At 30.8% G+C, this 14828-nt stretch overlaps 2 protein-coding genes across 9 annotated transcripts in view; one reads left to right on the forward strand and one right to left on the reverse strand.

Annotated features, from left to right (window-relative positions):
• Positions 1-14828, reverse strand: part of LOC127726340 (calcium uptake protein 3, mitochondrial-like) — a 91584-nt gene that overhangs the window by 42861 nt on the left and 33895 nt on the right. For all 7 annotated transcript variants that reach the window (XM_052233695.1, XM_052233697.1, XM_052233694.1 and 4 more), the window contains 2 exons: positions 12243-12353; positions 1426-1473 (listed from right to left, as the gene is read on the reverse strand). In XM_052233695.1, coding sequence (XP_052089655.1) covers positions 1426-1473; positions 12243-12353 — 159 coding nt within the window. The remainder of the gene's footprint in view (positions 1-1425; positions 1474-12242; positions 12354-14828) is intronic.
• The window catches only part of LOC127726347 (uncharacterized), a 70223-nt gene that overhangs the window by 13131 nt on the left and 42264 nt on the right, over positions 1-14828 (forward strand). The gene's annotated exons all lie outside the window — the stretch shown is intronic.

The following is a 14828-nucleotide window of genomic DNA, read 5'->3' on the forward strand; positions in this document are numbered from 1 at the left end:
GATCTGAATGATTTTACTCTGTTGTATATTTTTAACAAAAAAGTGATATATTGAAACCCTGCAGAACCAGTACTTAATGTATACAGAACCTCATTAAACAATGCCACACAGATATTATCATTGACCCTTATCTCATTAAAGATCCCTCTACCAGAACCCCATTAAAACCACCACAAAGTGTACAAACTAAGCATCATTACAATGCTTAAAAAATGTGAATTCCCTTTGCATTTTGAAACACCTTGAAGAAGTGGAGAATATGTATTTGCAGACATTAAATTCAATAAATGTTCATTCCTGTATTGAGAGATTCCATGAAATTTTAATAACATGTATAGCTGACACATATTAGTTTGATTCAAATTTATACAACGTCATTCTTTATAGTTCTCATGAGAAATCTAAAACATTAACTGTTGAGTTATAAACAACTGAGAAATGTCAATATGCAACATTTCCACTTTTATTGATTTCATTCTATAACATATGATTATTTAAATACAGTATTCAGGATGCAGAAAAATGCACAGCACAAGGGAATTATATGCAGATGCTAAAATTCTAGAAATTTTAAATACAAATGATTGAACGAAAATACTTCCAAACATAAATGACTGGGGAAAAATGTCACATTGTCAAGGGTTACAATCTTATTTGTCTGTACTAGTAAAATCTTGGAACTTAGAAACAACATGGATATGATTGTAGAGCAACATTTTGGCATGTCCATTTCCTTAACACTTAAGTTTTGAACACCATTTTTCCTTGGTTTTTTGTTTTTTTTTGTTTGCTTTAGTAATATGTTACCATGAAAGTTAGAAATCTTAAGTAAAACAGATAAACTGAACAACCATTATGTTGTTGAAACTCTTTAAAAGGCTGTAATATAACTAAACAATTGTTTTTGTTTTATCAGTTTGTTAGGTAGCTGTCTTGTTGCCATGTCCATTACATGTATAATCTTGATTTACTTACTTACTTACTTACTGCCCTGGATGCCATTGATTTTAAAAAGTCCTTTTCCTGTACATCTAAACATGATGTGGTGTAAATGTCATCAAGACAGCAACCTATCAAACACAGGCAAAGAAAACTCGGACACTACTGACATCCTGTGATGTCACTGTAGCATACACTTGCTCTGTGATGATTCTGGATTGTGATGTTACCTTACATAAACGTTGGTCTCTTATAAGCTTTTGTGAGAAAAAAATGACACAAGTGAAGAGTTGAGACGAAAATAAAATATAATTTCTCTTTCCTTAAATTGCAGACTTTTCAATGTTTTTAAATGCTTTACTTAAGATTTTGGGGGGATGAGAATATGATGGTGGCGGGGGCATTTCCAAAAAATACAAAAATCATTTAATACCTGCCAAATAGGTAGAGCAATTTTCTAAGAAATTATAAATTAAATATACTTACTTGTGAGTACACAAAGAAGGAAGAGGTATTCTGTGTAAGATATTATCCCTAAAATAGAAATTGACATAAAACTTTAATAACAAAAAAACTTACGTCACATTACATCACATACATGTATTTGTACTTTTGAGAAAAATCATCTCAAAATTAGACACGATTTTCTCATATATCATTAATCTTCAATTCCTGGAAAGAATATTTATGTACAAATTAACAGTAATCTGGGTATGTATAACCACCCATGTTTGAACTAATATTATCAGGGAATGACTTCAGGACTGAGAGATAAAAGACAATTCCATTAATCTGCCGCTATACACCCACTACTGCTACTAAATATGACACAAATATGACATTTTCTCAATGAATTTATGGAGATATCTTAAGAAAGTTTTATCATATTTCATTCATTAATGAGCAATATTACGTAATACATTTCTCAAATCTAGATTTCATTCCAATAATTTATAAGAAATAGTCAAGATTATGTTGATCAAAGGCCATAAATATTTATAACCTATTATTTATGTCTTTTAATACTTTCATAAAAAAAATGAAATTTTGATTTATACAATATGGCACAATTATTGACAAATTATTATTTGTAGGAAAACCAATGCAAAATTGCATGTAGTACGATCGCCAATGAGACAACTATCCACCAGAGTCCAAATGACGTGGATGTCAAGCAACTATAGATACCACCTTCAACAATTAGCAAAATCCATTTATAAAAGGCAAAGATATGATAAAAAGTGAATAAACTCAAACAACAAAAGCAGTTACAGCCTGATATATAGAAATGTCAAAATGTTCATTCAGTAGCATTAATACCACTCATATTCATATACTACCAGTCAAATTCAATCAATAATATAAGCATGTTTTTAGTTTTACAATTTAAACATAATCCAACCTGATATAACGCCTGTAAAGAGAATACTAGGTAAAGGTCGGCCCATGGAGGGTCAGTACAATCTTAATGAGAGGTGTCAGATAATGTCATCTCTTTATTGAAGAAGATCTTCCAGTAAATTTATCATTAGAGAAACAGATTCCCCCACTATAACTCATGTATTATGATATTTCTCCACTCTCAACAGTTAAATTTTAATTATTTAAAAAGCTCAACAAGCCTTGCACTTTAAATATTAAAATCTAACTGTCTTGAGTGGAGAAATATTGTAACACACTTGATGCAGTGGTGGAATCTATATAACTCCACTCCTTTTTAATACCAATCTTGAACAGGATTTATATTTTTTTTCGTTATTTTACTTATAATGGCAGTTTATTTTTAACATCATAACATATGAATGGTTTTGATGGGAAAGTCAATGATGCAACTAAAATATGCATTTTAATCTTCTGCTATTGACAGTTGGAGGCACTCTTATTCAGCATTTTTTACTAAAATCGTTGCCAAATCATCATATTTAGTTTGAAATAAAGTTCTGCACTGTCACTTCAGCTTTAATTGGAACTTTTCTTTAATGTAAAATAAGAAGATGAACAATTGGCTTGGACACTAAATGACATAGATGTCAGCATTTCAAACAAAACAATACATTTCAAGTAATTCAAATATTGAGATTTCGAATTAAAAGTCAGCAAAGCTGCAGCAACTATTTTTTTTGGGAATGATTATAAAAGATGATGGATTTTCAGTTGTGGCTAATATATACTGGGAGTTACTCATACTTGATTCATTATTTCTTTCTTTTCAAATAGTAGGACATCAAAAGTTCAAATTTGTGACCACCATGAAGATCTAAGCCTGATTTAAAGTCATCATTTTTCTGCTTTGTGCATCATTGTTACTGTTTCTAATTAAGCTTCTATTTGATTAATTACCAACAAGCTCCAACTGGCTATTATACCCATTTTTGAATAATTTCATCACCTTCATGTTTTGTCAAACACTTGAGCCTGAGTTACAAATTGTTGAGAGATTGAATAGGTTTTCCAAGGAGAAAGCCAAAGGGACATCATTTATCACATCGTCTAACAAAACAAATCACCTTACAATTGTTTATTTATCATTTCAAATAACAAGCTATTTCAATATCATTAAATGTACAGGGTACAAATAATAGATGAGCCTTTCTTTTGAAGTACTTGTTTTCCAAACGCACACAGACTTTTTCATTTGTCTGAGGCAAATAACTGCAGTGATTGCGGTATAATTATAGTTGAACAGAAGTTTGGGAACTATTCAGCAAACCTACCACAGACTTAAAGATACAAAATGATCAGTAACAAGTATTTGTAACTTTGTGAACACTTCACAGTGCATAATTCGTCTTCAGAAATTATTGTACAACAAGAAAGATGTCTTTGATATGGGCTTTCTCAGTTATAGGGAAAAGTTGCTATCTTTTCCAATTAATTTGATTATTTAACTATGTATGGTCTATTTGCTTCTCCATATAAAATGGAATTGTTTCATGTTTTTTGTTGTTGAATTTTTTCAATGTAATGTAACCATCATCTGCCTAACTTAGGTTAAATGAATCCTTTTCACTCCTTGTGTTGCTTAAAGTCTCAGCATCCTCTAATTACATATTTCCCCATCAAAATATCCCAACCGTCCCATCATGCAGCAGTCTATTTTCTATGACATCAAATTACAGGTAAAAACAAAAGAAATTCAATAAGTTGTTTAATCAGTGTTTAGAATAGTAGGCATGACTCCCTCTCAACACTCATGTATGTATGTTTATACTTTTCCGGTCAATAACAGGGAATGAAAAGGAAATGTTTCAGGATAGGAAATCAGATGTGATGACATGTTAAAGAGGCTTGTACTCTCCACTGCAATCTGTGTTAAGCAGATATAACAATCAAACAGATAATTGTCACTTCCTATAGAAAAATGTCATATTTTAATCTTATTATAATGACTTTATTGTGATAAGTTTTTTAGACTGTTTGAGAAATACATATAAGGAATTTGAAAGACACCATATCAAAGGTTCTTACTAGCAGACTTATGCCTTTATATTGAAGACTTTTCAGTTGAAATTTTTTGTTCAACTTTCTGCATTCTGATTAACAATAATGCCAGACATATAGTTAACACTTGCTACTTGAATGTATAACAACTTGAGAAGTGAAACCTGATAAGTATTAAACATGTTCTAAGTTAAACCTCCACTACTAAAGAAATCACCAGGATACCAGTTTTATTTTACTAAATCAGGTCTGATATTTCTGACCTAAAATAATACCTTAGTAAGTTTCATACTTCAAATTCATCATTTTACAGCGGATAAAAAGACGTGTCGACTTAGGGGGCAGCACGTGGCTACTATTGTAATGTTTCTAATGTTTCCTATTACAATGAATGCATACAATAACAGTAATCAGCCCTATACATCTGCTCACTACGCTTGTCCATTCAAAAAATGGAGGGAAATTGTCCTGAGAGCAACCTGTGTCTAAGGTAAAACATCTTTATTATTATTTTATTTTAAAGTCATTTTAATAGTTATTCAAAAATACAGTAATATCATTTAGTAACTTTTGCCATACAGATTTTTTTTTAATTCTGATCAAATTAAGAAACAGAAAATAAAATTATCCATGGAATTTCTAGAGTTTAAATTGCAGTATTAATTATTTATTGAATCTGCATCAAAACAACCAACAATGAAATTCCACTATTGATGTTGTTATATAACAAAATAAGGCAATGTAAAGGTTTTTAATGAAAAATAAATAATCAAAAATTCATCTAAACAGCAGGAAACATTCCCAGGATAAAAGAGATATCAGTAATCTGATTTAATCTTTTAAGGAATGAGAATTACATTATCCTAAGTCAATTCAACTAATCTGTGATGACAGTACAAGTTTTTTTCCCTGCTAATTACTTACTTATTACAACACTCCAATGTATTGTACCTTTTAATTGGTTGTTAATTATTCAATACTATTGTCAATTATCTATGAACAATACCTAATCCTAGCTCATATACCATTATCTAATTGGATTAAAAGGATTGTCATTCTGACAATTGAAATTTTATTATATTCCATACAAATGTGAAAACAGATTTTCTTTAATCCATTTAAGAAATTCCAAATATATCTTTTGTGAATTAAAAAAATATTTAGACCAGTGAATTTTATGAATATTTAATTTACTTCAATCTGTCAACTATGATTATATAATTGCCCTATGATTAGTATTAGCATTCTATGTATTCTCATTTTATCATTAATATAATGTAATTAAATAATAAATTATTTTTTTAGATACTTCATATCATATTAATCTAACCATTTGACAGTTTATTTAATATGATTGTCATTTACAAAAAACTTGCTGATTTTATATTTCTTTGAATAAAACAAATTGACCAAAATACAGAGTAACCACCCCTTTTGTTACAAACATTTTCATGGGGGTTTCAAGAATCATCAATTATCATGGAGGGCATCATCAGACATACATGACATAGATAGAGAAATATGTATATGGTACTTTTGACTGTAGGACATTTTGGGCATGGAGCAAAAAAAACCCAACCTCTTACAAACCTTTCAAAAACTTTACAAGTAATTTTGAAATTGTCATTAAGCTGTATAAGATAAACAAAATATTTTGTAAACATCTAGGAGCTGTCTAAATATTTTGATAATTTGAACTTTTGTGTCCCCTTTTATCATGTTTATAGGGGGCGGGTAATCTAATGTGATAAATCATTTTAATGGAAAGTTCCATTTCCTAAGCTCTGTTTATGTAACATCTGAGATCAGAGAGATGTCAGACAGCAGTTACATCAGCCTGGAAATGTTACAATAAATTCAAAGACTACTTGACATTTACCATAGCATCAAACCATTGACTTAATGGACATGAAACCGACTACAAACCTAATCCCCAATAACATCACAAGCCTTTGCTTTATAGAAATTAAGTGGCTGTAAAGCATCGGGTATAACTGTGCATTAAATTTAAATAAAACTATAATGGCATGCAAATCTTATACAATATTCTGGTGCAATCTTATAATGTTTTGCCTCTGTTAGAAATGTTTGCTCTAGTAGGGACCATCGCTCTGTTTCTAATTAGATGGAATATTTTCCTTTAAATTTCATAACTGCCAATCTTATTTCAGTGCAGACAACCTAAACCTGCAAAAGTAATTGCCCATTATACAGAAGTGTACCGCATGTACTTCCAAAGGCATAATTTAAGTTCAATTTAAAAATAGAGGCTTGTTTTTCCTTGACTCAGTTCTGTAAATTAATTAACCAGAGGGGTAATAGACTAGAAATATTTATAGTAATGAAGGTAATTTTTATAAACACGGCCTGGGTGGCTGTCTGATACAGTGTTAAAAAGAAGCTGCAGTATTTCACCACTTCACCCTCAAATTGATGTTTATAAAAATTATTAAGTCTATCTCAACAAATATTAGTACAGTAAAATAAGATTGGTAATATTCTGATAATGAGCTGGCACAGAAAGACAGCTGAATTATTTTCAAATTAATAAAAAAATGTTTTGCAAATATATCTCACCAACTCACTGCAAGTAAGACCTCATACAAATAATGGTGATATGGGGTATATCTCAACAAAACAGCAACACAACAACAAAATAAACAAAAGCCATAATTACAGCAACATCCAGTCTTCAACAATACAAAGTTGTCTATACAATATGTCAAGTTCTAAACCATCTCAAGTCTTAGAAGCTGTGAGTAATTGAAAAATATAAAAAGTTCTGCCATCAACATCAGATTCTCCAAAGAACAAAACAACCCATTAGATATGCCATAAAACAACATAGAACAAAACAGCTCATTAGATATGTCATAAAACAACATAGAACAAAACAACCCATTAGATATGCCATAAAACAACAAAGAACAAAACTACCCATTAGATATGCCATAAAACAACATAGAACAAAACAACCTATTAGATATGCCATAAAACAACAAATAACAAAACAACCCATTAGATATGTCATAAAACAACCAAGAACAAAACAACCCATTAGATAAGCCATACAACAACATAGAACAAAACAACCCATTAGATATGCCATAAAACAACATAGAACAAAACTACCCATTAGATATGTCATAAAACAACATAGAACAAAACAACCCATTAGATATGCCATAAAACAACAAAGAACAAAACTACCCATTAGATATGCCACAAAACAACAAAGAACAAAACAACCAATTAGATATGCCATAAAACAACATAGAACAAAACAACCCATTAGATATGTCATAAAACAACATAGAACAAAACTACCCATTAGATATGCCATAAAACAACATAGAACAAGACAACCCATTAGATATGCCATAAAACAACAAAAAACAAAACTACCCATTAGATATGTCATAAAACAACATAGAACAAAACAACCCATTAGATATGCCATAAAACAACAAAGAACAAAACAACCCATTAGATATGTCATAAAACAACATAGAACAAAACAACCCATTAGATATGCCACAAAACAACAAATAACAAAACAACCCATTAGATATGCCATAAAACAACATAGAACAAAACAACCCTTTAGATATGCCATAAAACAACAAATAACAAAACAACCCATTAGATATGTCATAAAACAACATAGAACAAAACTACCCATTAGATATGCCATAAAACAACATAGAACAAAACAACCCATTAGATATGCCATAAAACAACATAGAACAAAACAACCCATAAGATATGTCATAAAACAACAAAAAACAAAACAACCCATTAGATATGCCATAAAACAACAAATAACAAAACAACCCATTAGATATGCCATAAAACAACAAATAACAAAACAACCCATTAGATATGCCATAAAACATCATATAACAAAACAACCCATTAGATATGCCATAAAACAACATAGAACAAAACAACCCATAGGATATGTCATAAAACAACAAATAACAAAATAACCTATTAGATCTGTCATAAAACAACACAGAACAAAACAACCAATTAGATATGTTATAAAACAACATAGAACAAAACAACCCATTAGATATGCCATAAAACAACAAAGAACAAAACAACCCATTAGATATGCCATAAAACAACACAGAACAAAACAACCCATTAGATATGCCATAAAACAACATAGAACAAAACAACCCATTAGATATGTCATAGAACAACAAAGAACAAAACAACCCATTAGATATGCCACAAAACAACAAAGAACAAAACAACCCATAAGTTATGCCATACAACAACATAGAACAAAACAACCCATTAGATATGCCATAGAACAACAAAGAACAAAACAACCCATTAGATATGCCACAAAACAACAAAGAACAAAACAACCCATAAGTTATGCCATACAACAACATAGAACAAAACAACCCATTAGATATGCCATAAAACAACACAGAACAAAACAACCCATTAGATATGTCATAAAACAACAAATAACAAAACAACCCATTAGATATGCCATAAAACAACATAGAACAAAACAACCCATTAGATATGCCATAAAACAACAAAGAACAAAACAACCCATTAGATATGCCATAAAACAACATAGAACAAAACAATCCATTAGATATGCCATAATACAACAAAAAACAAAACAACCCATTAGATATGCCATAAAACAACATATAACAAAACAACCCATTAGATATGCCATAAAACAACATAGAACAAAACAACCCATAAGATATGTCATAAAACAACAAATAACAAAACAACCTATTAGATCTGTCATAAAACAACATAGAACAAAACAACCCATTAGATATGTCATAAAACAACATAGAACAAAACAACCCATTAGATATGCCATAAAACAACACAGAACAAAACCCATTAGATATGTCATAAAACAACAAAGAACAAAACAACCCATTAGATATGCCATAAAACAACCCATTAGATATGCCATAAAACAACATAGAACAAAACAACCCATTAGATATGCCATAAAACAACACAGAACAAAACTACCCATTAGATATGCCATAAAACAACCAAGAACAAAACAACCCATTAGATATGCCATAAAACAACCAAGAACAAAACAACCCGTTAGATATGCCATAAAACAACCAGCATCAAGGTATCTGACTTAGGACAGGACCATAAATAGTTAACTTGGTCCTGAGAGTAAATCTATAGATCACCCAGTGACTTCTTCACATTACTTTTTACAAGTAACCACAGCTACAAACACTATATTTTTTTGTAGTTGTAAGTCTTTAAAATACAGGAAGACTAACACATATTTTTGGTTTCACTATATCTTAATTACCTTTTCACTTCTCTCTTACAACATATGTAAGTTTCTGTCCTAAGGATTGAAACATTGTTTATTTAATGTTGTTGTGTTTTACATTGGAGAGAAGGCATAGAAGTTCATTTTTAATTCTGTTTATATAAGATAGATCAAAGTTCCTAAACATTCAGAACATCTACACTCAAACATATGGTTCCCCTGGCCTACTTACGGTACACTTGGGTTTTTTTGGATTTACCAAAATTCTGGTTTGTAAAAAACTAGTACAGTACAATGACCTATAGCTTACCTCTAAGACATTATGTCTCTGGGGGATAATAGTTGTCTCCTTGGCAATCATTTCACATCTTATTATTTTCATAGTCTTAATATTAGGAGCTAACTTTATTTGATTTTTTTTCGAAAAGAATTTCAAACAATTATAATGTTTCTTAACAAAAACTATGATTGATTGAGTGTTGGTTGTTGACTTTCAGCACTATTGGCGATATTGTGGCGGTCAATTTTTATTGGTGGAGGAAGTCGGAGTACCCTGAGAGAACCACGGACCTTGGTAGGAAAACTCCTAGTCCATTCAGATTGGAGTCGAACGTCACCTACCATGTGCCTTGGATCAAACTCACAACCTGAGTGTTGACATTCTAGTGATACAGTAGTTAGACTACTTAAACCACTAGACAGCCAAGGCCCCAACAAAAATTATGTAAATTTCTGTTAGCTAAAAGACACCCACACAAAAGTAGCTATTTTCAACCACAGGAATATTCAGATTGTTCAAGTACAATTAAGTTTTAATAGAATAAACAAACTCGCTAGAAATATTACTAATTGCTAAACCCATTTTAACTGGACTTTTTCTAATGTGCTAAGGGACATTAAAAAATAATTTAACTTAAAAGTATTATTTTTAACTTTCTTCACATATCAAACCGTTAAAGCTCTCATGGTGGAAAAAGAAATTTCTTTTGAAAATGATCATTAAAAATAACTTGAATAAAAATTAAAGTATTCTTAAACAATCATTCATCTCTCATTACAATAAATCATCCAGATTATTTAAAAGAAATTAAAAAAAACCTTTGAAAAATAGGAAAGTCATAATGATTTTGTCTAGACTCTAGAAAGAAACAGGTGTTAACATCTTGTCTATGTTAAGCTTACTATAACTTGGTGTTGAGCCAAACTAGTAGCTCAGCAAGGGTTAATCATGGTAGAAGGTCTTACAAACATTTACATGTTATCCAAAACAAATATCAAAGAAAAATGCCACATATTCACGACAGAAACTGTTAAAGAACAACTCTATAAACTCTCATAGCAAAACATATTTTACATGTACATAAATATACCAATCTTTTTTTGTAAAGTACATGGGTGTTAATTGGTACAAATTATTGCTCTATAAAAACACATTTATGACCGGATTTTTTGGCAAAATCAATTAACAATGTTTGAATGAGAATATTCTATATTCAGTTTATATGCACAAGATAATCTGTCCTTAATCTAGTTCTAACTTAGAAACCTAACTATCTATGGCTGCCTCGTACTATCTAATTCCCTTTAAAATCCAGAACTGAAGTTTAGTCCAGAATTAAAGATAAAAAGCACCTATTCAAAACTGTAGGAACATTTCCTATTAAAGGTAAACTGTCCACTGAAGAACCATCTATATTTTTCACTGATGACAAATATTACAATTCCATTTTTCACTGTAATATATTTTTATACAGAATCTATGACACTCAGTATTTCACATCTTGAAACTTTGGTGTAGTACTTAATATCTACCAATTAACCTTTAACATCGAATTTTCAAGTACAACAAATTATTGTAACCAACCTTTGTCGTGGAGGTTTCATGTATGACTATTAAAGTAGTATCAATGCCAACCTATGTCATGTAGTGTTATAAATCACTTGGCTTAGGTTTAGCTAGCTATAAAACCAGGTTTGTTACACCATTTTCTTTGGCAAATGCCTGTACCAAGTCAGGAATATGGCAGTTGTTTTTCACTTGTTCCGTTGATTGATAGCATTTTGATTTTGTCAGTTTTTAAGGACTTCGCTTTTTTGAATTTTCCTTGGATTTCAGTGTTTTTGTTATACTTTTTTAGTATCTACCAGTTTTTTTGTCATGGAGTTAAATGTACAATTAAACATCTACTAACCTTATTTCGGGGAATTATGTAAGACTTAGTATCTATCAAACTTGTCTTGGAGTGTTCATGTACAGCTATAAATATCTACCAGATTTTGTCATGGAGTTTAATGTACAATTAAACATCTACCAACCTTATTTCGGGGAATTATGTAAGACTTAGTATCTATCAAACTTGTCTTGGAGTGTTCATGTACAGCTATAAATATCTACCAGATTTTGTCATTGAGTTTAATGTAAAATTAAGTATGTACTAGCTTTTGTAGTTCAGTATTTTATGTTGGATTGTCATGGAGTTTTCATGTACTGCTAGGTATCTACTAACATTTGTAAATTATTATTGGGTCTTTATTTGAACATTTTATGTGCTACCAAGTATCTACCAACCTTTGTCATGGAGTTTTCTAAACAATTTGTTGTCCCCCTTTCTTCTGGAGGGTGTATGTTTTAACCACTGTTCCATATCTCTCTCATTTAGATTTGTTGTTCCTATCCTAGCTGGAAATAGAAAAAAAGATCTATAAGGTTTTATCATGGTTTGTAAAAACAAGACATCATTCTCTGTGGGCCTTGCTGACCGTCAACTTTGACCTAGGAAGTTGTACAAACATTATGACACACCCTCTGTTGTTGGTTAATATACATGTCAAGTATAAAGTATGAAACTATAATATAGTGTGGAGTCTGTGGACACAATTTGTTACTGACGGACGGACAGACAGACTGATCACTATAGGGCAACCCGCCACTAGGCAAGGCCCTAACTAAATAAATCAGTTGATTACTATTTTTACTCGTATCATATCGATTGGAACTGGAACCATTATATGTATACAAATTATTCAGAATCAAAATTGTGTAAAATGTAGGTCATGGTGATCCAGTTTTGTATAGACCTTTGTTTCAATCAAAAATGAATGTACTACTTAATTATCATTCCTTTATGACTTTGGGTTTCTTAGATCTTGCCACTTAAAGGGGCATTAGCTGTCAAATTCATGATCACTGATTTGACTCAAATTCTCATATTTGATTTATAACATACTAAAATGTATATCTAAATTATAAAAAGTCTAAAATAAACAATTTACAATGCATGGGATCAATAATATGTATCAGGATTTCGTGTGTATTTTAGTCTAGACACCATCTAATTAACCATCAAGGTGACCTCCAAAGACTGCCAATGGTCATTTATCTCGATATAAACATAAATAGATAGCGAACTCGTGCAATTGGATTTTTCCAGGTCTGTTTGATTTCATATTATAGGTTAAAAATATATGTTAATCATCGTTTTTACCTGTATAAAAATGAGATTTTGTTGATTGAATCAGTCAATCAAATGGTTTACCCTTGTTTCATTTTCAAAGTTAACATTCTTTTCCTTTTAAAAACTGAACACATTTAATTCATCCGTAACCCATCTCTAGCTAAGGGGTTAAATTGAAGGTCACAGGAATACGGATTCAATGAGGTCAAATTATTCACTTGCAAGTGAATAATTCATCAGCGATGTTTCTTATCTTATTTTGACAAAATTAAACCAAACTGGCTGCTAAAAGCGAATTATTATTTCACTGTTTCACTTTCATTAATGATTGAACAAAAAAAATCATATTTTAATTTTTTTTTATATCTCGTAGCTAATGCCCCTTTAATGCAAAATTAATCTAAGTTGTTTATGCATGGGTTTAAAGGTTGAATTTGATTGAACAGAAATACCAAGAGTTAGGTCTTAGTAATCCAACAACATAAGTGAGTACCCGATAAATTCTATCGTGTACCTAGGTAAATGTCACCATTTTAGCAAATGACCAGAAGAATCCCAACCATAACAGTGACAGACTGAAGGAGATCTATGTAGATATATTAATAATCCACATTTCTCTTTCAACATGGACCTTCTTAACTATATCACTTGGTCCAATGGCCCCTCCGACCTATGTTACTCATCAAAATGTCTAGACCAACATGGACCCTCTTAACTATATCACTTGGTCCCATGGCCCCTCCAACCTATATCACGCATCTAGTTGTCTTAACCAACATGGAACCTCTTACAAATGTAACTATATCACTTAGTCCCATGGCCCCTGCAATCTATATCAAGAATCTAGATGGCTAATTAAAATGATCAGAAATTTATGTAAGGTTGAAAAAACAGTCCCAATTCTACATTTGCCAAATGCTAACACCTTCTGACCTTTGGATGCCAAGTGATTATATCTTTCCAAAGTAAGATCATGATGACAAAGGAATCCTGATAATATTTCTAGATCCAGTATCAGTTACGACACACTTTTTCTAGTAATAAGTGACTGACCATGTTTATTCTTACCAAACAAAGTCACATTCCAAGATGTTTACAAACCATTATGTTTTGTGTCTCAACAACTTATTAATAAAGAAAATTGTGTGTGATTCATAACTTTTCAATCTGAAGTGTCTAAAACTAATTTATTAAGTAAATTTCAAGTCCATCTTTTGTTTGTCTTCAAACCTTGAACTGTCATTACAAAGATATATTATAGACTAAACATCGATAAAATATATCAAATTTTTCAAATCATGTTTAGTTTCTATAAACATAACTAAATGAAGATTTAGATTTTATTTCGTTATATATTGTGGTAATCTTTGGTAAAACATGAAAAAATTCAGGTATTCATGGACAGTTCTTGAAGGAAAAATGTCTCTGTTTGTTATAAATTATTGTACAGATTTTTAAGAATAAAAGGGATTATGCTGAATAATTCTTTAATGTCCCAAATCTTTTAGAGAACAGAATGAGGGGGACTGGTCATTAATCTGTTCCACACGGACACTAAGTCCTTATGAGAACAAAATTTTCTTTTAACTATGCATAATATGCCTCCAGTGCATATGCTTTGAATCTGATTTCATAAGAGTTCAAAACTTTCATGGACAACTCATTATTCAATTTCCAAACAATGTCCGTTGTTATTCTGC

Source organism: Mytilus californianus, unplaced genomic scaffold, assembly GCF_021869535.1.
Source record: "Mytilus californianus isolate M0D057914Y unplaced genomic scaffold, xbMytCali1.0.p SCAF_17, whole genome shotgun sequence".
Lineage (NCBI taxonomy): Eukaryota > Metazoa > Mollusca > Bivalvia > Mytilida > Mytilidae > Mytilus > Mytilus californianus.